At 56.2% G+C, this 22,642-nt stretch overlaps 2 protein-coding genes across 7 annotated transcripts in view; both read left to right on the top strand.

Moving 5' to 3' along the window:
- NUP160 (nucleoporin 160) overlaps nucleotides 1-9,657 on the top strand; it is a 28,760-nt gene extending 19,103 nt beyond the window's left edge. Inside the window, exons 21-35 of one of the 2 annotated variants that reach the window (XM_080405741.1) lie at nucleotides 1,188-1,286; nucleotides 1,608-1,727; nucleotides 2,630-2,725; nucleotides 2,838-2,932; nucleotides 3,639-3,735; nucleotides 3,822-3,927; nucleotides 4,044-4,204; nucleotides 4,787-4,883; nucleotides 5,627-5,737; nucleotides 6,805-6,928; nucleotides 7,705-7,806; nucleotides 8,120-8,261; nucleotides 8,520-8,645; nucleotides 8,911-9,015; nucleotides 9,204-9,657. In XM_080405741.1, coding sequence (XP_080261867.1) covers nucleotides 1,188-1,286; nucleotides 1,608-1,727; nucleotides 2,630-2,725; nucleotides 2,838-2,932; nucleotides 3,639-3,735; nucleotides 3,822-3,927; nucleotides 4,044-4,204; nucleotides 4,787-4,883; nucleotides 5,627-5,737; nucleotides 6,805-6,928; nucleotides 7,705-7,806; nucleotides 8,120-8,261; nucleotides 8,520-8,645; nucleotides 8,911-9,015; nucleotides 9,204-9,290 — 1,668 coding nt within the window. In that variant the 3' untranslated portion in view covers nucleotides 9,291-9,657. The remainder of the gene's footprint in view (nucleotides 1-1,187; nucleotides 1,287-1,607; nucleotides 1,728-2,629; nucleotides 2,726-2,837; nucleotides 2,933-3,638; nucleotides 3,736-3,821; nucleotides 3,928-4,043; nucleotides 4,205-4,786; nucleotides 4,884-5,626; nucleotides 5,738-6,804; nucleotides 6,929-7,704; nucleotides 7,807-8,119; nucleotides 8,262-8,519; nucleotides 8,646-8,910; nucleotides 9,016-9,203) is intronic. The other variant, XM_080405742.1, reaches the window with a different exon arrangement.
- Nucleotides 9,658-10,424: 767 nt separating this feature from the next.
- On the top strand, nucleotides 10,425-22,634 carry FNBP4 (formin binding protein 4). Of its 5 annotated transcripts, none has more exons than XM_080404172.1 (17): nucleotides 10,425-10,585; nucleotides 10,756-10,836; nucleotides 11,976-12,112; nucleotides 12,297-12,495; nucleotides 12,711-12,861; nucleotides 12,948-13,068; nucleotides 13,334-13,672; nucleotides 14,032-14,242; nucleotides 16,313-16,431; nucleotides 18,917-19,021; nucleotides 19,338-19,471; nucleotides 19,796-19,893; nucleotides 20,450-20,628; nucleotides 21,079-21,309; nucleotides 21,464-21,985; nucleotides 22,084-22,241; nucleotides 22,444-22,634. In XM_080404172.1, exons 1-17 carry the CDS (start codon nucleotides 10,468-10,470, stop codon nucleotides 22,532-22,534), a joined length of 2,994 nt encoding a protein of 997 aa, XP_080260298.1. In that variant the 5' UTR covers nucleotides 10,425-10,467; the 3' UTR covers nucleotides 22,535-22,634. The 5 variants fall into 5 exon arrangements, with proteins under 5 accessions (XP_080260298.1, XP_080260297.1, XP_080260300.1 ...); XM_080404171.1 differs by having other exon boundaries at nucleotides 12,945-13,068; XM_080404174.1 differs by lacking the exon at nucleotides 19,796-19,893 and having other exon boundaries at nucleotides 20,996-21,309.
- The last annotated feature ends 8 nt before the right edge of the window (nucleotides 22,635-22,642 follow it).

Genomic DNA, 22,642 nt, shown 5'->3' with positions numbered 1-22,642 from the left:
TGACCTCAGGGAGCTCACACTGGATTTGCCTCGAGCACGAGTACGGTGACCCACATAGAGGTGGAGATACAGGAAGCACCCTGCGAGTAACAGGCGGGCACAGAGAAGGTCTAGTGACCAAAGCACTGGCCTGGGATGAGGGCCAGACCTCTCCTTGTTACTTATTCTGTATGACAAGCTGTTGAGTAAGCCTGGGGTGGGATTTATCTGTTGTAGCTGGCTAATCAGAACAGTGAATCCGGGCTCAGAAGGATGCATTGCCACGTGGCTTTTAGTGAACGCATGGCTGGGGTAGATGGGGCATATGTGCCGGTGATTTATGCACATGCAAAGATGCAGGTCGTCCAGTGAGACCTTGGCTTTACCGCCAGGTCCTGGCTTCTCCGCCTGCCTCCCTGCTGAGTCCCAGAGTCCTGCTAGTGGGACATCTCTGCTTCTCCAAGTATGAAGAGCATACGCTGCTCTCCCAGGCACAAGGGATGCCAACTTTTGAGGTTTTGTCATGCTTCCTAGCTGCTTATTGATAGGTGATGACACTTTGCAGCCCTTATATTATCCTGACGGAGCAGGCATAGGGCCAGTTGTGTTGTTTCACGCTGGCCAGTGTCTGTGTTGTGGCTTTATTTGTGGTGTATCCTTGGTGCTATCAGCACTCCACCCCATCCCTGTCAGTTTATTGCTGCTACCCATGGTCTTCCCTGGCTGCTCACCCTCCCCTGCCCTGCTGCACAGATACTGCTCTTCTAATGCCTGCTTTGCCTGTTCTCCCGCTGCCTTCACAACATGCATGCTCCCGTTGTGCTCTGTGCGCACCAGGGTAATGTTTCCTTTGCGGTTCCCGGCAGCAAGTTTGCAGCGGTTGTGGAGAGCGTTGTGTTGGATTTTTGGGGATATTGGGTGCTGATTCTGAGGTCCTTTGTCCTCCAGATACTGGAGCTATTCAAAGCAGGTTGTTCCCTGGGAGCATGTGAGGGATGTCTCCCCACCTGTGCGCAGAAGGGACTTTTGGGCTGGGGAAACCAGCCCTCAATCTGGTAGAGCAGGATTTATGCGAGCACCACAGCTAAAGGGGCCACCAAAGCAGCACTTTGGCATTAGAGACCTAACCCTTCCTCTGGTACTGGGTGCCTGCAGGTCATGAGCGAGTGCTGACCTGAATCAAAACTCCTCTTCCTCCTCTCCTGTAGGAATACATCCGCCTGCTGCAGCCATGGTGCCACGTGAACATGGGCTCCTGCTGCTTCATGATGGGCAGGTGCTACCTTGTCATGGGTGAGGGACACAAGGTAAGGCCCTTGTCTCCTCTGGTGCTGCCTACCTCAGGGATCTGGGGCATTTTCCTTTGGGAGGGAGGAGGTGCACAAGTAGGGCCAGCCTTGTTTCTGCTGGGGTGAGTCAGGAAACATCCTTGAGGTCTGCTTCCTTTGGGCAAAGAATGGGGTTGGAGCTGGGCAGCGGGATCTGCTCTTGGGAAAGTTCTCGTTAGCTTGAGGCCAGCAGGACCAGTACACTGGAGCTAAAACAAGTAGCACTGTCCTCTTGCTGGTACAGCAGGGCTGGTCAGTCCTGCAAGGGAGCACACAAGCTGTTTTCTGGTCTGCTTCTAGGCTTTGGACTGTTTCTGCCAAGCTGCATCAGAGGTGGGAAGAGAAGAGTTCTTGGACAGGCTAATCCAGCCTGAGGAGGGTGAGGTGGTCTCCACTCCACGCCTGCAGTACTACAACAAGGTACAGCTGAGCCAGCCCCCTACATGCTCCTGGCCAAGTAAACTGGCACCAAGTTGTTCCACACAGATACTGCTTGGAAAGAGAATTCCTGCTTGGTCCCCAGCTTTCAGAGAAGTGACTTGAGGCTCAGAAAACATGTTTTTTTTTGGGGGGAGGTGAAATCTTGGTGTAGTCAGTTTACTTTCCTTGAGGGCTGCTGATGAGGTGACTACAGTGTGAAAGCTAGGTACTTTCCACCTATTAGTTTTCTAATAGCAGAGGACTTTATTATCCAGCAGAAAAAGGCAGGGTGAGATCCAGCTGCTGGAGACAGAAGCCAGACACGTCCAGGCTAGATGTAAGGTGCTGCTTAAGGGCAAGGTTATTAAGCTTTGAGGCAAATCACAAATAATGTCTTTAAATTGAGATAAGATCTTTCTTCTTGCATAATACCATGGTTAAGACAGGCTGTGAGCTTAGACCTAGGCTCATTGTAAGGAATTCCCTGATTTTAAACTCCGTAAAGCACAAGGAGTTGTCAGGTGCCCTTGGAGAGGGAACTTCTCTCACTAATACAGGTGCATGTGTGCTTGGGAACAGAATAGTTTACCTCACTGTTGTAGGGGTTTACTGTAACTGTCAGTGCTAAAATGTTTCAGAAAACTGATATGTGCAGAGATGAATCCTCCAGAAAAGCCCATAGCCTGGACCTGTTGTGCTGGGGTTCAGATCTCTGCAACTTACCAAATCTTTCCTGTTTCCAGTCTAGTTGCTTAGAAACATTGGTAAATTTTTTTAAACTGCTCTTATGGTTAGTAGGGGCAGGAGTAGCTCTTTAAAAAAAAAACAACAAACAAACTCTCACTAGCTCGACCCGTTCTTCAGTACTGCTGTGGCCAGCACTAGAGTATTGTCTTCTCCAGGTTCTGCGTTTGTTGGACATGGTGGGTTTACCAGAGCTGGTCATCCAGCTGGCTACCTTGGCTATCATGGAATCAGCGGATGACTGGAGAAGTCAGGTACAGGTCACTTTTTTGCATCAAGATGCTCTTTTGGGGAGCTTACACAGGAATTCCTTTCTTGAGTTTTATAACTCAAAACATGTTGGTTTGTGCTCTTTGGTGTTTTCAGGCTACTTTGAGAACTTGCATCTTCAAACATCACTTGGATTTGGGACACAACAGTGAAGCATATGTAGCCTTAACACAAAACCCAGATCCCAGCAGGTAGGTGACAGTTTTATGCCTTCATGTTCACTTGTCTCTGAGGTCCTTGTACCAATTTTTCCATCAAACTGAAAGGAAGATGACGCTTTAGGGTAGAACGTGGCTGCTGTGTTAGGAGGTATTGTTTAGTATGTGTAAAGGTGTGTTTGATGAAGCATACTTCATTTTTGTAAGGACAGCTGGCACTGGCACTAGCTCAAAGGAAGAAACCGGGGGGGAAGTTGATTCAGGGAGGAGCCAGAAGAATGGCTAAAGGTTCACATGCGGCATTGTATGTTGAAAAGCTTTAGGAGTCCTGTCAGTTTAATAAAGAAAAGACTTGGGGTTGAATTTTCAGTATGAGTACCATGTGGGAGGTGACCTGGGTAGAGGAAGCTTCACCCTAGCAGAGGAGGATGTGGTGAGCTGGAATAGATGTTTAGAGGAGAAGCAGGAATGCATTTTAATTGAGGCTGAAGGAAAATCTTACCAAATACAGCTGAGGGAGGTAGACTGCCCTCCTGAGAGACCTTTGCAGAGGATCTCTCCTGACCAGGGTCTCACTTCCCAGCAGAGGAGAAGTCTGAAGGGACTTCTTGGTTCTAATCCAGAAAAAAAAAACAAACCACGGAGCTTATTGCAAAGCAGTGCGTTCCTGGCTTAAAGCCTGCATCCTGGAGATGAGTTTGTTCCCGCTTCTCCAGAGCGGTTGCGCTTCTCTCCACAGGCAGCTGGACTGTCTGCGCCAGCTAGTGGTAGTTCTCTGTGAGCGCTCCCAGCTCCAGGACCTGGTGGAGTTCCCCTATGTGAACCTTCATAACGAGGTAATCTGCCTGCGCTGGGAAGCAGCAGGGCACAACCGCTCTGTTTAAAGGGATTGTCGACCCACTGGAGCTTCTGTATGCTGCAGGTCGTGGGGATCATCGAATCGCATGCTCGAGCGGTGGACCTGATGACCCACAATTACTACGAGCTGCTGTACGCTTTCCACATTTACCGCCACAACTACCGCAAGGGTAAGGCTCGGGGTGGACACGTTGTAACAGCCCGCCTGGTCTGGGACGCTGCCTCACCTCCCGCTGCGGGGTGGCCTGCCTGGCTTTTGGCCAATGTGTTCCCCTTCTCTCCTCAGCTGGAACAGTGATGTTTGAATACGGCATGCGCCTGGGCAGAGAGGTGCGGACGCTCAGAGGGCTCCAGAAACAAGGAAACTGTTTCCTCGCTGCTATTAACTGCTTACGGCTGATCCGCCCAGAGTACGCCTGGATAGTGCAGCCAGCTTCTGGAGCTGTGGTAGGAAACGCTGAGCTTACTACAAAGCCTCTGACCTGAGCTATTGACTGTGGGGGCACTTAGAGGTGTACATCTGGGAAAGAGCTTCCAAAATCCTTTCCGATGTGAACAGAGGCATTGGTCGCCTTAATCTGCTGCTCTCATCTTCTTGGCCAGCTTGTGCAGAATTGTCTCGCCCCACTCAATGGAGACATCAGTCCTGTCTGCCAGCTTGTCTCATTGACCCTCTCTGGAGCAGGGTGGAAGCAGGACAGCTTTTGGGAGGGGGCTGGTGGATATATGTGGGAATATATCACCTTTTGTTGAAGGAGTAGTGAATTTTTTGGGGGGAATCTGAACAGCCAGAATACCAGTGAGAAAGAGAATTGCTGTAACATGGTTTGTGTTTCAAATCTGTTTGCGGGGAGGTGGTGGCTGTAGCCTGATCAGCTAGCGCTGTGCCGTGTTTCTGATAGCCAGAGATAAATGTAACCTGAACTGCCAAGTGGTTGTAATGGCTTTTCTGATTCAAATCAAGGCTTGAAATGAAGAGCTGGTGTTGGGGCTGTAATGTATTAAGGCAACTTGTCCTTTGGAAACCAGGTGGGCATGAACCCTCTTTCTGCTTTTTCCTGCAAGTATGAACGCCCTGGAGCATCCCCGAAGAGAAGCTACGATGGGGAGTGCACGGCTGTTCCAAGTAAGCGCCTAGTCCTGGTACTTCCAGTGTCTCTTGTGTTTCCACAGCCTCTGCCCTGGCCTCAGAGCTCTGCTGCTCCCGTGTGAGCTAGGAGATGGCTCAGTGCAGCTCTTGACTCTGTCAGTTCAGTAATTTGGGGGGTTGTAAGGTAGTGTAACTCTCCCAGTGTTGCAATATGCTGCCATGTAACAGCTATTCCCCCTGGAGCTTTTGTGCACACTCCTCTGCAGTTTGATGTTTTGTCAGCACTTTTGCTTTCAGTGGAAATAACTTGTAATTAAAAAAAAAACACAAAACCCTCACCTTTGTGAGGCAATTTCTAGTTGTTCAAGACTTTTGTTACTTGTGCTTTTGGAAACCCTGCTTGCTGGGAAGGTCTCTGCTCTGCCTGTGTCTACCAAAGCACAGGATGATGGGGTCAGGTTAGACTTGAAATCCTCAGCATAACAGTACAGAAATTTAAGGTCAGGTATTTTTAAAGCAATTACTTCTGAATGAGCTCTTTTGTGGCATATGCCAGGCAGTCAGAGCAGCAGCTGCTACCCAGCGTTAGGTAACATCTTTAATAGAGGAGTGGGAGGTTTTTAACAAGGAGATAGGCACAGTTCAAGGTGGTGTGGAAGGGGCAGCAGAACCTGACCCCTCCTTTGGTGCTTTCTGTGATACAACTCCTCTTAGGAGGGCAGAGGGGTGTAGGTATTTTGCATGATGCCCAAAGAGCCCTTTGTGTCCATCTGTTACAGCAACTCGACAAATTGAGATTCTTGAGCTGGAGGATTTGGAGAAGGAGTGTGTGTTGGCCCGGATCCGGCTGACTCTGGTGCAGCATGACCTGTCAACAGCAGCTGTGGCAGGTAAGAGAGACACAGTGCAGCCGCCTCTGACTTCCCCTGAGGTTTTTGCTAGTTATGGCGCTTTCAGTTGCAGCTCAGAAGAGGAAGCAGCAATTTTGTTCTGACCCAGAGACAAACCCAGGAGCTGGCAGGGACTGTTCGGTTCTCCCTAGCATGAAATCTCACCACCAAGTTCGGCAGCTTTGGAGAGGCAGATCAAGGGAACCAGTTTTAAGGTTTCGACCATTTTTTGGCTTTGCTGAGCTCTAATAGTGGTCTGCAGCCTGGGGCTGGGGTTAAGCTCGTGTGTTGGGACAAAAAGACATCTTTTTGTCTTGCTGGAAATTCCCCCAGAAGAAGCAGAATTAGAAAGCCCTAGAAAAAACAGTTACTGCAAGACTTTAATTATTGTCCTGGATGATGCAGCTTCATGACACAGCATTAGCTTATCAAAATGGTTCCTTGTTGGGGAACAGAAAGCTGCAACTCTCCCACCCTGGCCCTTTAGGTATGTTCTGCCGCTCTGATACGAGTTATACAACGTGTACACATTTTTCCCCTTTAAGTGTCAGGAGGAGATGACTTCCCAGTAAGGGATTGCAGGGAAAGGATTGAACAGCTCGTTTGAGGGCACACTGGAGATGCAGGGAGCCAAGTGTCACAGTTTCATCTCTCCTCCTGCCACTGCCCCTCCTGCCTGCGCTGGCAGAGCTGAGCTGATGCCTTGTTCACTTGGATGCAGGCCTGCTGCACCAGTGACAAGGCTGTCCCCTAAACAGCAGCAGCACTTGGCTATGGGCTGTATGTTGCTGCCTGCATCCCTCCAGCTGGTGCCTGATCAGGGACAGCTCCATGCATCACTGTGGCTCTGTGCAGTCCCTCCATGGGTGGCTCCTGGGCTCAGGAGGTGCTCCTGAGGCCAAGAAAGCCTCTAGCCATGTGATGAGAAGTACTGCTGCAGGGGTTTTTACGCTGGGTGGTTGTCACGGTGCTGTTGTAGCTCTGCTGCTGAATTGCACGGGGTCAGGCCCCAGTAAGCACTGGTGTGTGATTGGGGGAGGCATTTACCTGGCCCTGCTTCCCTGCAGGCAACTCTACACCTGAGGAAACGGTTGCTCTCCTGGTCCGGGCCGGCCTCTTTGACACTGCCATCACTCTGTGCCAAACATTCAAGCTGCCCTTGACGCCCATCTTTGAGGGACTCACTTTCAAGTACGTGGCGAGCTTCTCCTCCCCGCCTTGGGTGACGTGCAGCTGGGGACAGGTGCTGCTTGCAGGGTGCAGCTTGCAGCTCCCCAGGGTCAGAAGCCAGCGCTGTCCCGACCTGTCTGCTCGCCGTGGCTGCTAGGGCTGTGCTTGGCCACGGCAGCTGCTGGCGTAGTGGTTTCGGGGTGGAACTTGCTCTTCATGCCTGAAAAGGAAGAATAAGGGAGCCTTGCTGAGCAGGTGGGGATGGGGGAGAGATTGCTCCCTGGTCTCGGAGAGCTGGCATCTGACAGTCACAGTGAGATGTTGACAGATTTGTTCAAGCTGCTGAGCAGCTTTCAAATAGCGGTTGGCAGAGTGCTTGCTCTCCCGTCTGATCTTTGTGCTGCCATTTGCTCTCACGCCTCATCTCTGACCACAGGATTCCTCTTCTCCTTTGCCTCTCTGCACTCCCAGAGGATGCGTTGTGCCTGTGGAGTCATTCAGGAGCTCTGCTGCGACCTGTTCCTGAGGCTGGATGCACAGAGGGCAGCTCTTGCCCCCCAAGCTCAGGCCCTAAAGCTTGCTAACATCAGAGACATTATTAATTCCTCCCTGGCAGCTAGAGCAGCTTAGAAATCGCTCTTAATAGCCTTCTATTCCTGCCAAGCCAGCTAATTCGTAGCTGTTGCTTAGGAATAGTCCTGCGAGGGGTGGCTTTGATGCTGGCAGCTGTGGCGAGGCTGGGTGAAAGGGCTGGACTCTAAAGGCACCCACTTCTGTTGCACTGCTCTGTCTTGCAGGTGTATTAAGCTGCAGCTGGGAGGGGAGGCAGCGCAGGCAGAGGCCTGGGACTGGCTGGCAGCAAACGAGCTCTCCGCTCTGGTTACCACCAAGGAGTCCAGGTAGGTCCTTGTCTGCGGGGGAGAAGAGCAGAGCTGCTTGGTGTGGGAATGAGCGTTAAAGCCTTGCAGGAATCCAGAGGGTCGTGGGTTCATAAAACCCCCTTAAAGCAGACCTGTGGGACTGGGATGTTGGGAGAGCCATGCTTCCGTGCTTTCCCCAGCCTGCTGTACTCGGCACGCCCCACTTGGCTGGGCCTCGAGCGCAGACATTGAACCCGAGCAGTGGGACAGGTCCCCTGGAGCCACACCATGGCCTCACAGGCAGTAGCAGGGGCTGCTGGCACAGGTTCTGAGGGGAAATGTTGCCTTGCAGTGCCACAGATGAAGCCTGGCGGCTGCTGTCATCCTATTTGGAGCGGTACCCATCCCAGAACAGCCTGTACCATCGCTGCGTCATCAACAAGCTCTTGGCTCACGGGATACCGCTGCCCAACTGGCTCATTAACAGCTACAAGGTGAGAACAGGGAGAGGGTCACTGCTCAGCACATACTGCTTGCAGCCAAATAACCCTAGCCGTGCCAGAGCTGCCCCATCACCTTTGCTTTGCCAGGCACCTCCTGGCTGCAAGCTTTGCCCTACCTTCCTGTTCCCAGCTCCAGGAATCTGTGCTGGATGCTTTGTGCCTGTCACTGAGGCTCAGAGCAGGTTCCTCTCAGCATCGTGGTGGCTCCTGGGCATGTTCCCTGGCTGACGTTTCCCTCTTTGCTTGCAGACGGTGGATGCTGCCGAGCTGTTGCGTCTCTATCTGAATTACGATTTGCTGGAGGAGGCTGTGGATTTGGTCCTGGAATATGTAGATGCTGTGCTGGGCAAAGGGCACCGGTACTTCGGAATCGAGGTGAGCTCGCCTGCAGCGTGGGGATGTGGCAGACTGTTCCTTGGGGTAGATCCTGCTTGGGGTTTGGGTATCGTGCACGTGACTTGCGTGACGGTGGCTCCAGAAGTGGGGTGTGGATAACCCCCCCAGGGGAGAGGGGACCTCTTAGTGGGACCAGTAGGACAAGTGGGTGCCGGGACATGGTGGCTGAGAGTTCTTCCTTGCCGTGGCTGTGAGGAGTCTCTGCCGCAAGCACATTACGATGCAAGGGTTCCTCTCCCCTCAGTTCCCGCTGTCCGCCACGTCCCCCATGGTGTGGCTGCCCTACACCGCCATCGACCAGCTGCTCCAGGCGCTGCAGGAGAGCACCACCAACCACTACAATGTTGTGGTAGGTACAGCTGTGCAGGGAAAAGGGCAAGGGGGCTTGTAAACACCCTGCGGAGGGGCCTGAAGGGTGGCAGGGAGCACCACAAAGTGCCCTATGCCTGCTCCTGCCTGAGGAGAAGGAAAATGGGAACTGGGAGTGGGACAGGGTGGGAGCCCTCGTTTCTGACACCTGCTCTGCCCCTCACCCAGCTGTATCAGAAGCTGCACGACAAGATGGAGGACTACCAGCAGAAAGTCAGTATGGCCACCCGGGATCACCTCTACCGCCGCAACTAGCAGCAGCCCTGTTGCCTGCAGGCCCCCTCCTGCCCCAGGACAGCGCCTGCTCAAGGTGACGTCCCTGGGAGGTGACACCGTCCCACCCTGCACTGCCTCAGCCAGTGGTGTGCTGGTTTTACTCATTTTTTTCTGTAAGGGTCTGGTCTGGGGAGGTGGAGTGCACCTTTGGCACAGCACTCACCTTGCTGTCCCTGTCCCTTCTGGGGGTGGGGGCTGATCGGTGGCTAACAGAGCTCTGGGCTGCAGCCGTCGCCAGGACCGTCCCCTCGTGCTTATCCTGTACCATACACGACAGGTTTTGGCATTTCTTTTATTTATTGTTGTGGTTTTGGATGGACTTTAATAAAAGCAAAGTGTTATTACAGGTCTGCGTCTGGCTGGCTGCACCCCTGGGAGCACAGTGGGGGTTTCGGCGGGCTGTAGGGCTTCTCTCCCTGGGATTCTGCACGTACAGCCCTTGCTTACAGGGAGCTCCCTGTAGGACTGTGCTACAGGGCAGACTGGAGCTCTAGGGCCCAGGGGCAGGGCTGTGCTCCAGAGCGGTGGTGTGCCCTATGGCTGAGGGTGGCACCTCGCTATAGGGCCGAGGGCAGCACTGTGCTATGGGGCAGGATGGAGCTGTCAGCCTGAGGGGCAGGGCGCTATAGGGTACCCAAGAGTTGTAGCCCCTTGGAGCAGCACTATGCTATAGGACAAGCCAGGGCTGTGGCCCGGGAGGGCAGCGTTGTGCTATAGGCTACCCTATATCCTAAGAGCTGTCCTGTGCAGCTGTATCATACAGGAGCACCACCATCACGTAGGGCCGGACGGGGCTGTAGGCTCAAGAGGCACCCCGGGGCGGGCTGTAGGGCGGGATGGGGGTCTCCATGGCGGGGGCTTTGGAGCAGGACAGGGGCTCCCCAGTGCTGGAGGGGGCTTCCTGGGCAGGAGTGAGGGGGAGGCTGTCTCTGGAGGAGGGTGGGGGGGCTTTGGAGCAGAAGCGGGGCTCCCTGGGGCAGGAGGGGGGGGGTCTCTGGGGCGGGATGGAGGGGTACCTCCATGCCAGGAGGGAGGGTCTCCGCAGCACGGCCGGTAAGCGCGAGGCGCCCGGCCCCCCCCCCCCGCCCGCCCGGCTCCGCCCCGCCCTCGCGCATGCGCCGCCGCCGCCCGAGGCGCCGCTCCCGCCGCCGCCGCCATGGGGAAGAAGTCCCGCGCCGCGCCGGGCCGCCGGCCCATCCTGCAGCTCTCCCCGCCCGGGCCCCGCCGCGACGAGGCGCCGGCGGCCGAGGGGGCTGACTCGGGCTCCGAGCAGGGTAACGGGGGGGCGCCGTGCCCGGGGGGGGGGCGAGGGCGCTTTGTTGGCGGGGCGCGGCCTGGCGCAGGCCTCGGCGCGGCCTCCTCGTAGCGCTGCGGCCTGCTGGCGGCACCGGGAGGCCGGGGCCCTGCCGCCCCCCGCCCCCCCCTAACGGCTTTTCCCCCGCAGACGAGCCCGAGGCGGTGGCCGAGCCCCCCCGCAGCGCGCCCAACCCGCCGCCCCCCGCGCCCGCCGCCGTCAAGCCCACAGGTACGGGACCCCCGGGGGGGCAGGGGGGGGTAAGGAAGGAGCGCCCTCCCCCCCCTCCCGCCCAGTGCTCATCGAAAACCGGGATTTTCCTCCTAAATGCCGCTCTCTGGAGGGGCTGCGGTTGCTCGCCCCTTAAACCTTTTTTTCTGAAGGATCTGACCGCCCCCCTTCAAATTATTTTTTTTAGGCGGGCACAGCCAACTCCTTCCTACGCAATCTCTGTTCGGGGTGGGATTATCTCTTTTTTAATTATCTTGCATTTTTTTCTGAGGGATGTGATTATTCCTCCTTAAGTGCCTTTTTTAATTTATTATTGGGGCAGCATGATTGCCTTCTTTAAGTGCTTATTTGTCTGGGGGATGGGGGCGATCCCCCCCCCCCCCCGGTTTTGGAGGGAGCAGGGTTATTGCTCCCACTGCACCGTGTGTGGGGTGGTGGGAAACTGCCCCCTCGGGCCCCCCCAAAGCGTTTGCAAAGGGGAGGTGAATTCCTGCCTTAAAAAATTATTTAGGAGGTGTTTTTCCACCCTGCGTATTTTTATGTGGGGGAAGAAGTGATTTTATTTTGTCTCTTACTATTATTGCCTATTACTAGCTCTTGAATGAAATTAATACCAATTCAATAATTAAAATTTTAATATTTTAGGGAGCAGTGACTCCCCTCTTTGGTTTGCAGGCAGGATATGATATTCCCCCCCCCCAGTCTTTTTTCAGCGATAGTGGAGCATTTTTTTTTCCCTCCTGGCGTTGTTCTGTTGGTTTATTTTCCCCCCAGGAGAGTATTTCCCACCCCGGTGTGGTCGGGGGGCTGGTCCCCCCCCTGGTTTTGGGGGTCAGGAGATGTCCCTGTGGATGTTTTGAGGAGGGAGGGGCAGCGTTTATTCCTGAACGCTCATGGGAGGGGGTGCCCACCCCCTCCAGCTGGCATTGCCGCTCCCTGGGGGGCTGCTCCCCCCTCGCAGGACTGGGGTAATGGCAGGACCATCCCAGAGTGTGTGTGTGTGTGGGGGGGGGCAGGTCCGCTTCCCTGCGGTGGCAGCAGGAGCCTCGCTGCCTGCACTGGTGGCTCCTGGGTGTGTGTGCCACACTGTGCCTCCCCTTTGCTGAGGGTCTGCTGCTCCCCTCTCCCCCTGTGGCCAGGAGGCTTGTGCCTGCTCGGCGCCTACGCAGACAGCGATGACGAGGAGGGTGAAACCCCGGAGAAGTCAGCCCGTTCTGCGGACGCAAATGGCAATAATTCGTCAGACATTGACAGCACGCTGGCAAACTTCCTGGCGGTTAGTGCGGCACCAGGGGTGTGGAGGGGAGAGGGCGCAGGGGGTTTCCTCCCCGGGAGGGAGCGGGGTGGTGGGGAGAGGGTGGCTTCACAGTCTGAGACGTTGTCCCCTGCTGATAAGTGCCTTCACTCTGCTTTTGTGTCCGCTGGGATTTGATGTTCACATCGGGATGTTGTGTTCGCAGGAGATCGATGCCATCACGGCACCTCCGCAGCCTGCCGAGCCCAGCACTGCCAACACCTCCTCCTCCGCGCCGCCCCCCACGCCTCCCCGCCCAGAGCCGAAGGAGTCGGGCTCGGGCCAGTCCTCCAGCACCGCCAACGGTGCGGGCTCTGCACCAGCGCCAGAGTGGCAATACGACACCCAGTGCTCGCTGGCGGGAGGTGAGCACCTCACGCGTCCCAGCCAGGTGGGCTGCACCTATCTTGGGGGGCTCCTGACCCTCACTTTGCTGCCCAAAGGGAGCCGAGGGTGGTGAGGAATGGTTGTCTCCAGGGAAAAGGGGGGTGACAACGGCCTGGGGGACCAATGCTGTTCGCGGTGGGACACAGGCTATGCACATCCCCTGGGTGACGGCCTGTCCTTGTCCCCCCGGCAGTGGGGGAGCTGGAGATGGGCGACTGGCAGGAGGTGTGGGACGAGAACACCGGCTGTTACTATTACTGGAACACCCAGAGCAACGAGGTGACCTGGGAGCTGCCACAGTACCTGGCAACGCAGGTCCAGGGCCTGCAGCACTACCAGCACAGGTGAGTGAGACCCCAGCCCTGCGAGGGGAAGCACTGGAACGTTGTCCCCATGCCCACCCTTCACTCCCTTCTCTCTTCCTCAGCAGCACCGTGGCAGGCACCAACGGCAGCTTCGTAGCAACTGCCGAGCTGTACCCCCAGGAGAAGGGGGCCGCCCCAGGCAGCATCGGCCGTGGGGCCAGCCTCACCAAGCGGGAGGTGAAGAAGGTCAGTCAGATGGGCCAGGCGGTGGCTTTTGGTTGTGATGGGGCTTGTAGGTGCCCTTTTGGGCTTCTCTGGCAGCGAGTGGGTCACTCTGCTCCCATTTGCAGCTCAAAGAGGGGCCCCATCAGCACGGGTTTGCTGCTTGGGGAAGGTGTGGGGCTGGGGTGAGGAGCAGGGAGCAGTGGCCGCTGCCGGAAAGTTCGCGTGGTTGCTGCCAGAAAGCTCGCGCAGCAGCTGCCGGAAATCTCACACAGGCTTTGACCTGCAGGAAGTGAACGAAGGTGTGCAGGCCCTCTCCAACAGTGAGGAGGAGAAGAAGGGGGTGGCTGCAGCCCTCCTGGCCCCGCTTCTGCCTGATGTGGTGAAGGAGGAAGAGGAGCGCTGGAGGAGAAAGGTGATCTGTAAAGAGGAGGTTGAGCCGCCCCCAGAAGAGGAGGTGAAAGCGGAAGAGGTGGCGGCTGCCCCTGAAGAACCGGAGGCTGGCAGGGATCCCCTGGAAGACACGCTGCAGGAGGATCTGTGCAGCGTGGTGCAGTCAGGGGAGAGCGCTGAGGAAGAGGAGGAGCAAGACACCCTCGAGCTGGAGATGGTGCTGGAGAGAAAGAAGGTAAGGGAAAATACTTTTGTTACAGGAATGAGGCCTCACGTGCAGGGAAGGAATAGCTGGAAATAAACTGGGAACAGCAGATGTTCCCATCTCCTGCCTCCTTTGGAAGAATGACACTGCATTTCCAGTGGAGTCCTTATAGGTCTGGGCGCTGATCAGCTGCAGTTTCACGTGGATGCTCTGCTGGTGTGTCAGCAGCCATTGGCAAACAAATTCTTGCTCGTCTTTGCTGCTGTTAACACCATGCCCCAACTAGAGCAGCCATTTGCTCTTTTTTCACGGGTGACTTGTAGCCACGGCTGCTCCTCAGGGGAGGTTCAGGTCCCTGAAGTGCCGCTTGCTGTTGTGTGTCTCTGCAGGCAGAGCTGCGCGCCTTGGAGGAAGGCGATGGCAGTGTTTCGGGCTCCAGCCCACTGTCTGATGGCAGCCAGTCGGCCTCACAGGATGCAACCCGCAGGCTGGCCTCCAAGCGAGGGAAATGGAAACTGTTTGTTGGAGCCACCAGCCCTGAATCTGCGAGTCGAGGCTCCAGCAAAACGGGCCGGGAGAGCCCGGAAGCAGGAGAAGCAGGTAATTGGAAAGGCTCCCTTCGGAGGGAGGAGTGGGTGTTCGGAAAGGCCACAGTCCTCCCCCACCGGGGTCTTCTTTCCCCGAAGATGTGCGGGGTGCCTGCCCGCAGAGCCCCGTGCGGCATGTAGAGAAGCCAGGGCAGGCAGTGAGGTATGTGTGCTGGGTAGGGGACAGGCCTGGAGGGTGGCAGTCACCAGTGTCACACACATCAAGCTCACAGGCCGGCAGCATGAGCCTCACGGGCTCAGGGCAGCATGGGGATGAGCTGGTGCTCAAGCAGTTTCTCTCCTTTGTCTTAATTAAAGAGCATAAACAGGAGAGTGCCCCTGTTCAACACTTTTGTCAGGAAAATGAGCAGGGGAGTGCCTGTACTTGACACTGTTATCAAGAGAAGGAACGCAGAAGTGTGGTAATGGCCACTTCACATCCACCGCCTTCCGCTTTCCTCCTGACGTTACAAATCTTAACCCTGGCGGTACATGGGGAACTGTTACCTTCCTCTTCTAAAGTTCTGGTTTTAAGCTGCCTGGTAAGAGTCACCAAATCAGGCAGCCAAGGTGTTCCCCAAGAGCCATTCCAGCTCTGCACTTGTTGGTGTGTAGGAAACGTAAAGAAGGACCTCGCTGCAAGGAAGACCTGGTTCACGTAGGGTGTTTGATACTGGGTGTGTGTGGGATGCATCACCCGAGCAATAACAACCCCTCGAGCAATAACAACCCCTCGGCGGAGCGCATGTGCCTGTTGGCGCTCCGCTTTCCTGTGGTGCAGCACAGGTCTTTCAGAGACGGTTGACAAATACATGAGGAGCAGTTCAACGGATGTCGCAGAGCATCGTATAAATTTATTGCCTTGGGGAAATCACGTGATTGCAGCTGTTAGCACTTTGCTGCAGCCTGTGCTTCGCTGCCTGTACTGACATTCCTGTCCTCCCCAGCCCCTCCAGAGCCATGCTCCCCGAAACACACTGGCCGAGGTGTTTGAGGGAGCAGCCCGTGCCTGCCAGCCCTGGCACTTCCAGATGTGCCAGTCCCTCCCTGGTGCAAGGTTTGATTCCAGCCACCTGCCTCATGGCAAAGAGGGAGGCAGCACAGAAGGCCGGCTGAATGAGGGATAACTGCTTTTCCCAGGAAAAAAAAATGGTACAGAAGTGCCCTGAGCCTTCAGCAGACTGTGTCCTGCTGAAGTGGGACACAGCACCTGCCCCAAAACAGGGCTGACGTGGCCCTAACTCGCACTGGCTCCGGCAGAGCTGTGAGCTGGGTGGCCTGGCTAGGCTTAAGTGATGGATGTTTGTCCAGGGTGACACTGAGGGATGGTTTCCCCTCTTGCGCCTTGCAGGCTTTCGAGCAGAACATCCCTGGAGCCAGCTCTTCCCATCGGTGCCTGGTTACCTGGGGAACAGGAAGCTGTTACTCTTAAAATAAACCCCAAATAAACCCAAAGTTGAGCACCCAGCTGCCAGAGGGTGACTGAGGGAACTGTCCTGCCCTTGGGTGCCAGAACACGCCAGGAATGTGGTTTTTTTTCCCTCCGAGGGCTTTAGTAGTCCCTTGCAAAACTTTCTTCCCTGGAAATTGTCACTTGGACAGTGAATTAGTCACAGCTGTTCTGTGATGTGACACAGGCAAAACCTTATGGTCTTGACAACTTTTTGGGGGCTCTTCAGTCTTTGGTAATTGTCTCAACTAATACCCAGTACCTTTTCTTGACAGATTATTAAACTGTCAGAGTTTAATGCCTGCCTGCCTGGCAGTTAGTTCTTCATGCTACCTTGAGCCCCTGTGCTCCAGGCTGTTCCTTCTTCCTGCCCTTGTGCTGTAGCAGCTGTAATTCACTGCGTCCCGCACTGTCCTTCTGGAAGGACCCCCACCATCACAACACAGAGGCAGTGACCTTCTCCTTTTTGATTTCAGGCTCTTGTCGCCAGCTTCTGTAGGAAAGAGGCCTCAGCTCTTTCCCCACCGTGTCCTGCATCGGCTTTGGCTCCCTAGCATGGTGTCTCCAGCTGGCTGTTGGCAGCGCCATGGCAGTGGTGGGAGAAGGGCTGACTTGTTGTTTCTTCTCCTGCAGCAGCAAGCACAGAAGCAGCTGATGCAAATTCAGACAAAGAGGCAGAGCCTGAGGAACCCCAGGAGAAAGCAAAAGCCCAAGTGGCACCAAAAATAGAAGAGGAGGAGCAGGACCTAAAGGTACAGAGATGCAGAGATGCATGTCAGTGAGATCCATCCCAGCTCGCGTAAGGGATGCGGTTGGGCGCTTGGCTGCTCTCCCAGGGGCTCGCCATGCCGCTGGCAGCGCGGAGTGACGTGCTGGCTCTCTCAGCCACCTCTGCCCAGGGGATGCCACCAGCCAGGGATGCCTCAGCTTTGGGCTGTGGGTTTGGCTCAGCTGCAGTGACCTTGTCCCCCTCCGCACTGCCAGTGTGACAGCTCCATACCCCTGCTGAAGCTGTAAACCTTAGATCCCAGTGTGGCTGCAAGAACAGCTTGCCCGGGCCGGTTGGGCCGGCATCTCTGCAGCCTGGCATCCTGTCTCCAGCAGGAGCCAGCAGAAAAGGCTTGAAAGCAGAAAAGGCTTTAAAGAAAGGCTTTTAAAAAAAAAAATGAATAAAAAGGGGGGTGTGGGGACATAAAGACTGAGCCCTGGGTCTTGTTGTGAAGGAGAGCAAACACTGTTGTCTTGACTTTCTTTTCACCAATAACGATGTTACAGTCCTCTGGCACGCACCTGTTCAGTTGTCCCGTTTCCAGGCTGAAGACTCCTCGTCCGTAATATCTGTTTCTGGAGGCTGCCAGTACCTGTTGCTGTGCCCTTCGCCCGGCATTACTTTTTGAAGTTGTTAGATGCAAACTGGGGAAGCCCTGGGGATTCCTGCAGTGTTGTGCTGATGTTTTCTTTTCTGAGCCTTGATTTGCTCTTTCTGGCTGCGGCTGAACGCCTCCCAGAGCCCCTTCCTGAGCCGTAGTAGTGACATGCAGAGCTACAGGCTCTGGGTGATAGCTCCACAGAGTGGTAGGGGAGATCTTTTCTATTTGTCCTTCTGATTTTCTGGTCGTTGGTTACTGCGAGATCTCCTACAGTGTTAATTTTGGCTCTGGAGTAATTTTGTTTCATTCGCAAACATTATCACTTCTCTGTGTCAGATGGTTTACAGATGGAGAATCACTGGCTTGTGGTGGAAACCTGTAGCAAAAGCTGACCTCTGGCCCTGCCTTTGTTTCCCACCACTTAATCATTTTTCCAGTGTGAAAGGGAAGGGCTTTGTTGTTGTCCTCATGATGGATTTAGCGTATCTCTCATAAGAAGAACTCTTTAACAGAGTTTTGAGATGTGACATTCCCTGCCCAGAACCACTGAGCCTCCCTCAGCATAGCATCTACATGAGGCTTGTCTGATTTTCTAAATTTATTTAAAAAAAAAAAAAAAAAAAGCCTGTAGCAGGACCACGCTTGTTGGCTGCGGTGCCCCAGATGGCTGCCAAAAGCCCTTTAAGCTGTTACGTTTGCTGTCCCCTTTTCTCCCGGTACTGGCGGTGCTCTGTGACGGACTGTGTGCTGTAGCGTGGTGCTTTCCCATGCAGGATCCCTTTAGAGCTGTTGGAGGAATCCCGTCTCCTTGGGTAATTGGTACCGTTTGCTTCATCGGTTTGGGGTAATCTCTCTTATGCCGGCTCTCTGGTTTGCAGGAGATCCGCCGGGTCCTCCGCTGCGAAGTCACCCTCTGCTGTGGGATCTTCCCTGACTTCTCTGTAGCCATGTTAACTCGGGAATTCATTTCCCTGCCTCAGGCTTCCCTAACGCTGCTTGTCTGTCTGGCCTGGCCCCCTCTCTGGAGACAGATGCTGCTTGTCAGCTTTGGGGAATTTCCAAAGCCTCTTCTGAACAGTGAAGGGGGGGAAAAAAATAATTTTTAGAGCCCTCCTTAAAGCAATTGTGATGCCACTTGCAGACGTCCCCATTTCTGCTCTAGATCGCTTTCCAGCTTGTGGCTGCTCTCATGCAGGTCCCCTCAGTCAAGGGGGCTGACAGGGGGATCCCCCTGTCCCCGTGCAGTGCCAGAGTTGAAGGTTTTGCTCCTGTAGGATGCCAGGGTTAACAGTGGTCGCTGTGGGCCGGCCTGAATCTTAACATGGATAAAGTCTCTGCTCCAGGACTAAATCCAGAGCTGTTACCCGTTTCCTGAGCTTTCCAGCTAGTTCCTCCAGAAAGCAACGATTTACAAAGCCTGAAATTATATCCTGGCCCGTTTCCTTTGGGAAATGTTTGAAGTATCCAATATAACGCTCTGCCCTGGCAATTGCTCTGCTGTAGCTCCAGAGCTGGAGCACCAAAGCAGACCAAGCCCATACCCTCCTTCAGCTGGTGTGAAGCGGTGGCGGCGCTGAGAAGCACTGGGGGCCATGGCTGGGCATAGGGCAAGGTCCGCACGAAGGAGCTGGGGTTTGCCAGCACCTCCTGCTGCTACACAGGAGGTCTCATCCTGCCACTCTGTCCCTGGGGTGCAGGAAGTAGCGGGGCTTAAAGGAGGGGGTGGCACGTCCTAGTCCCACCAGGCTGAGGGGCCACGGGCAGTCCTGAGTCTCGTTTGCCGGGGATGGCCTCGAGCTGTGGGGCCGCAGCCGCCCGGTGACGCTACCTGAGGGCAGCTCTTTACTCTCCCCTTTCTCCCTGGCAGTTTCAGATCGGAGAGCTGGCAAACACTCTGACTAGTAAATTGGAGTTCCTGGGCATCAACAGACAATCTATCTCCAACTTCCACATGTTGCTGTTGCAGACAGAGGTAACCGAGCCTTCGCCCCTCGCTCCGGCCTTCTGTTCCGAAGCGGATCAAATACTGTCCGCCGTTTGAGCGCCGAGGGCCGCTGCTGCGTGAACCTCGTGGCCGCGGCAGCACGGCACCACGCCGTGTGCCCACTCACCCGCCTCCTGCAGGGCCCTTCCTCCGCGGGGGGAGAGCATGGCTTTGCACGGAGGCGGTGTCTTCCTCCTGGCCCCCCCGAGTCCCGTGCCGTAAGGGAACCTCCCAGACCTCGAGTCCTGTCTCGAGGGCCGCTTGCAGCCTCCCTCAACGGCTTCCCCCGGTTCTTGCCCTCTAGACCCGCATTGCAGACTGGCGAGAAGGTGCTCTCAATGGAAACTACCTCAAACGCAAACTCCAAGACGCAGCCGAACAGCTAAAACAATACGAAATAAACGCCACCCCTAAAGGCTGGTCCTGCCACTGGGACAGGTACGCGCTCTCCTACCTTTCTCACCTTTCATCTCTGACATCTCAGACATGATTTGTGACCATCACCACCTGACGACGTGGCGCCGTCCCTCTGGGAGACTGAGAGCAGCTTCTGTTAGCAGTGCTGGGCAGGCAGAGCAACGTCCGGCACTCACAGAGTTTGGGCCAGCCACCAAACTGGAGGATCCAAACGGAGTGCTCAGTGCTTTGAGACGGAGCTGATTCCCTGATCGGACAGAGCTGGTTGCCACTCTTGCGAGTGTAAAGCGCTGTGGAGGGCGGGCCTGGGGGGTCGCGCATGCGAGAGCTCTGTGAACTTTGCAGGATCTCTGGATCACCTCTTCTGACCAACAGCTCTGACAAAGGACAAACTTCAACTCATCGACGGAATGAAGAACAAGATTTCTGTCTCCTGCCAGCAGGTCAGACCCAAACATTTCTTTGTCTATTTGGCTTTCTTGATTAATTTTCCTTTGTTTGAAATCTTTGCTCTTTTGTTTTTCAGCTCCCAGATCCGCTCCCTCTCTCTAGCATTCACTGTGTGTTTGACACCAAGAGTATCATAAAAGCGACCTCCACGCACCACGGGGTAGGGGGGCAGCCGCTTCTCTCCATTGGGCTGTTCCCCGGTGCCTCTTCTTGGAGGGCGACTTTCAGCCAAGGTGGCGGCTGAAAGTCCTGGTGCTAGCGAGACGTCGCTCTGCCGCACGCTGGCCTGCTTTCTCAGCCCTCCCCTCCCTCGGAGCGGGGGGCTCAGGGCGACGTTCACGCAGCCAGCAATGCAAATAGCTTTGAGCGAGCCAGCTCGGGCCTCTCCTGCCTCTGTCCTCAAAGTTGTTTGTTGCGTTTGGGAGAGCGGCAGCCCTGCTGCAGAGGGTCTTCCCTGCGAGAGCGCACCGCTGTCGTGGGCAGGCCCGCCTCGGAGTGTCGGTGGCGGGGAAGGGAATCTAAAGCCTCCTTCTCTTTCTTGTGATTTAGGGAGCATAGACGCTATTTCTATGTTAACGAGCGCTCAGGAGAGTCGCAATGGGAGTTCCCCGACGGGGAGGACGAAGAGGAGGGACAGCGGACCACCGACAGAAAAGCCGACGGTCCTCCTAAACCACCTCCAAAAGACAAGGGAGAGCGCGCCGAGGACCCCGCCGAGCGCCCCGCAGGTACAGCAAGGGGCAGGAAGGGGGGGTCACTGCGGCTGGGGGGGTCCTGGCCCTGAAATGGGAGTGCTGGGGTGCCTCACCAAGCGCTAGAGCAGAACAGGGTGGCACTGGCCTCCCTCCCTGGGCACTTCGTGGTGGCTTTAGCGAAACTGGGACGAGCACCACTCCCCCCTCCCAGCTGTCCCCATCGGTTTTAGGCATTGCAGCGGCACCGCGGAAGGCAGCGGGCAGCTCATCGGTCAAGCCGGTGGCCTGAGCTCTGCCTGCCCGCTCCCAGGCAGGGCCCTGGCAGGGAGGCAGCAGGCAGGAGCAGGCAGCGCGGTCCGTAGCGTGGGTTTTCAAGCCTGTGTCAATATGTATTCTTCAGGCTCCCTTTGTAAAGAATCCTTCTCAGGCCAAGTTCCTGCTACGTCTCTCATGCCGCTCACTCCATTTTGGACTCTGCTTCAGTCCTCTGTCCCGGTACTCCAACCTCCCTTGCCTTTGGAAATGCCTCCGCCGCCTCCGCCTCCACCGGACTCGCCCCCGCCACCACCCCCACCGCCCCCGCCTCCCGGAGAAGACGGTGAGATCCAGGAAGTGGAGATGGAAGATGAGGGGGGCGAGGAGCCGCCCGCCCCAGGAACGGAGGAAGACGCTCCCCTGAAGCCTCTCCTGCGCCCAGCTGCCGGCAGCAGCCAGGTGAGCAACGGTCCAGCAGCCGGGCGAAGCTGGGGCTTGGTCATGTCCCACCACCCCATGCCTGGCGCCTGTGGGGCATGGAGGGGGGTCGTTCGGCCAGACCTCAGGGCCGTGTCCGCCCTGGCTCAGCACTGACATTGGCACTCTCTTCCAGGGTGCCGTTGAACCGGGCCCGGCCCCGCTGCTCTCCACCAAGCCTCAGAAGAGGAAAGCCGTGGAGATGAGCCCGGGGCTGATGCAGCGAACGGCCACCATCGGCAGCTGCCCCGTCATCTACAGCCAGCCCCTGATGGCTGCTGGCAAGTACCAGCCTGCAGCCGTGCCCCTCGCCTCCCTGAGGCCGCGCCAGCGGCTGCAGGGCGAGATCCAGGGCCGCCCCAACCTCCGCATGGCGCCAGGCCACGCCGGCCCTCAGCCCACCGCACTGGGCCTGCAGTCCAGCTACCTGGGTGTGACGGCACCTGCCGCGCCTTCTGTCATGAGCTACTCGGAGTGCACCGCGCCGGTCAGCCTGGCTGCTGCCGCCGTGCAGCTGGCCCCGGCACGAGGAGCCCTGCCCGCTGCCAGCACCACCGAGCAGCCGCCGCCCCCACCGCCCCCCCAGACACCCCCACCTCCTGCCCCCAAGGCACCGCCACCGGAGAAGGAGAAGCCAAGGAAGGGGCGGAAGGACAAGGTAAGCGGGTAACCTGTGCCCATCCTTTGGGGGGTGCTGGGCACCCTCTCCTCCCTTTCCAGCCGCCCTCACCGCAGCCTGTTGCATTTCTGGCACAGGGCAAGAAGGGCAAGACAAAGATGCCATCACTGGTGAAGAAGTGGCAGAGCATCCAGCGGGAGCTGGACGAGGAGGAGAATTCCAGCTCCAGTGAGGAGGACCGGGAGACCACTGCCCAGCGGCGCATTGAGGAGTGGAAGCAGCAGCAGCTGATGAGGTATGAGCCCCAGGAGGCTGCCCCAGCTGCCCTTCCCTGTGGCGCTTTGCCTGGCTTGGCGCTTCCTGGGGGCCTTTTCCTTGTCCTCCATAAAGGCAGGGGGTGCAGATCCGCATCTTGGGCAGGGCAGGGGGCGCAGGAGGGCAGTGGGGAGCATCGCCTCACACCACCCGGGCACTGACGCCCCACTTTGTCCCTGCAGTGGCATGGCGGAGAGGAATGCCAACTTCGAGGCACTGCCAGAGGATTGGCGAGCGCGGCTGAAGCGGAGGAAAACTGCGTCGAGCACATGAGGTGTGCACCACACACTTTGTTGGTTTTTTTTTTTTTTACAGATGTACAGTTCAGAGCCCTTCACTTGACCGTTGTCCAATAAATTGTAGCAGTTTGGGATGTACTGT

The sequence above is a fragment of the Falco punctatus genome (assembly GCF_963210335.1).
Source record: "Falco punctatus genome assembly, chromosome: 10".
Taxonomy (NCBI): Eukaryota; Metazoa; Chordata; class Aves; order Falconiformes; family Falconidae; genus Falco; species Falco punctatus.
The sequence above is the reverse complement of the archived record's forward strand: the minus strand, read 5'-3'. Positions and strand labels throughout refer to the sequence as shown.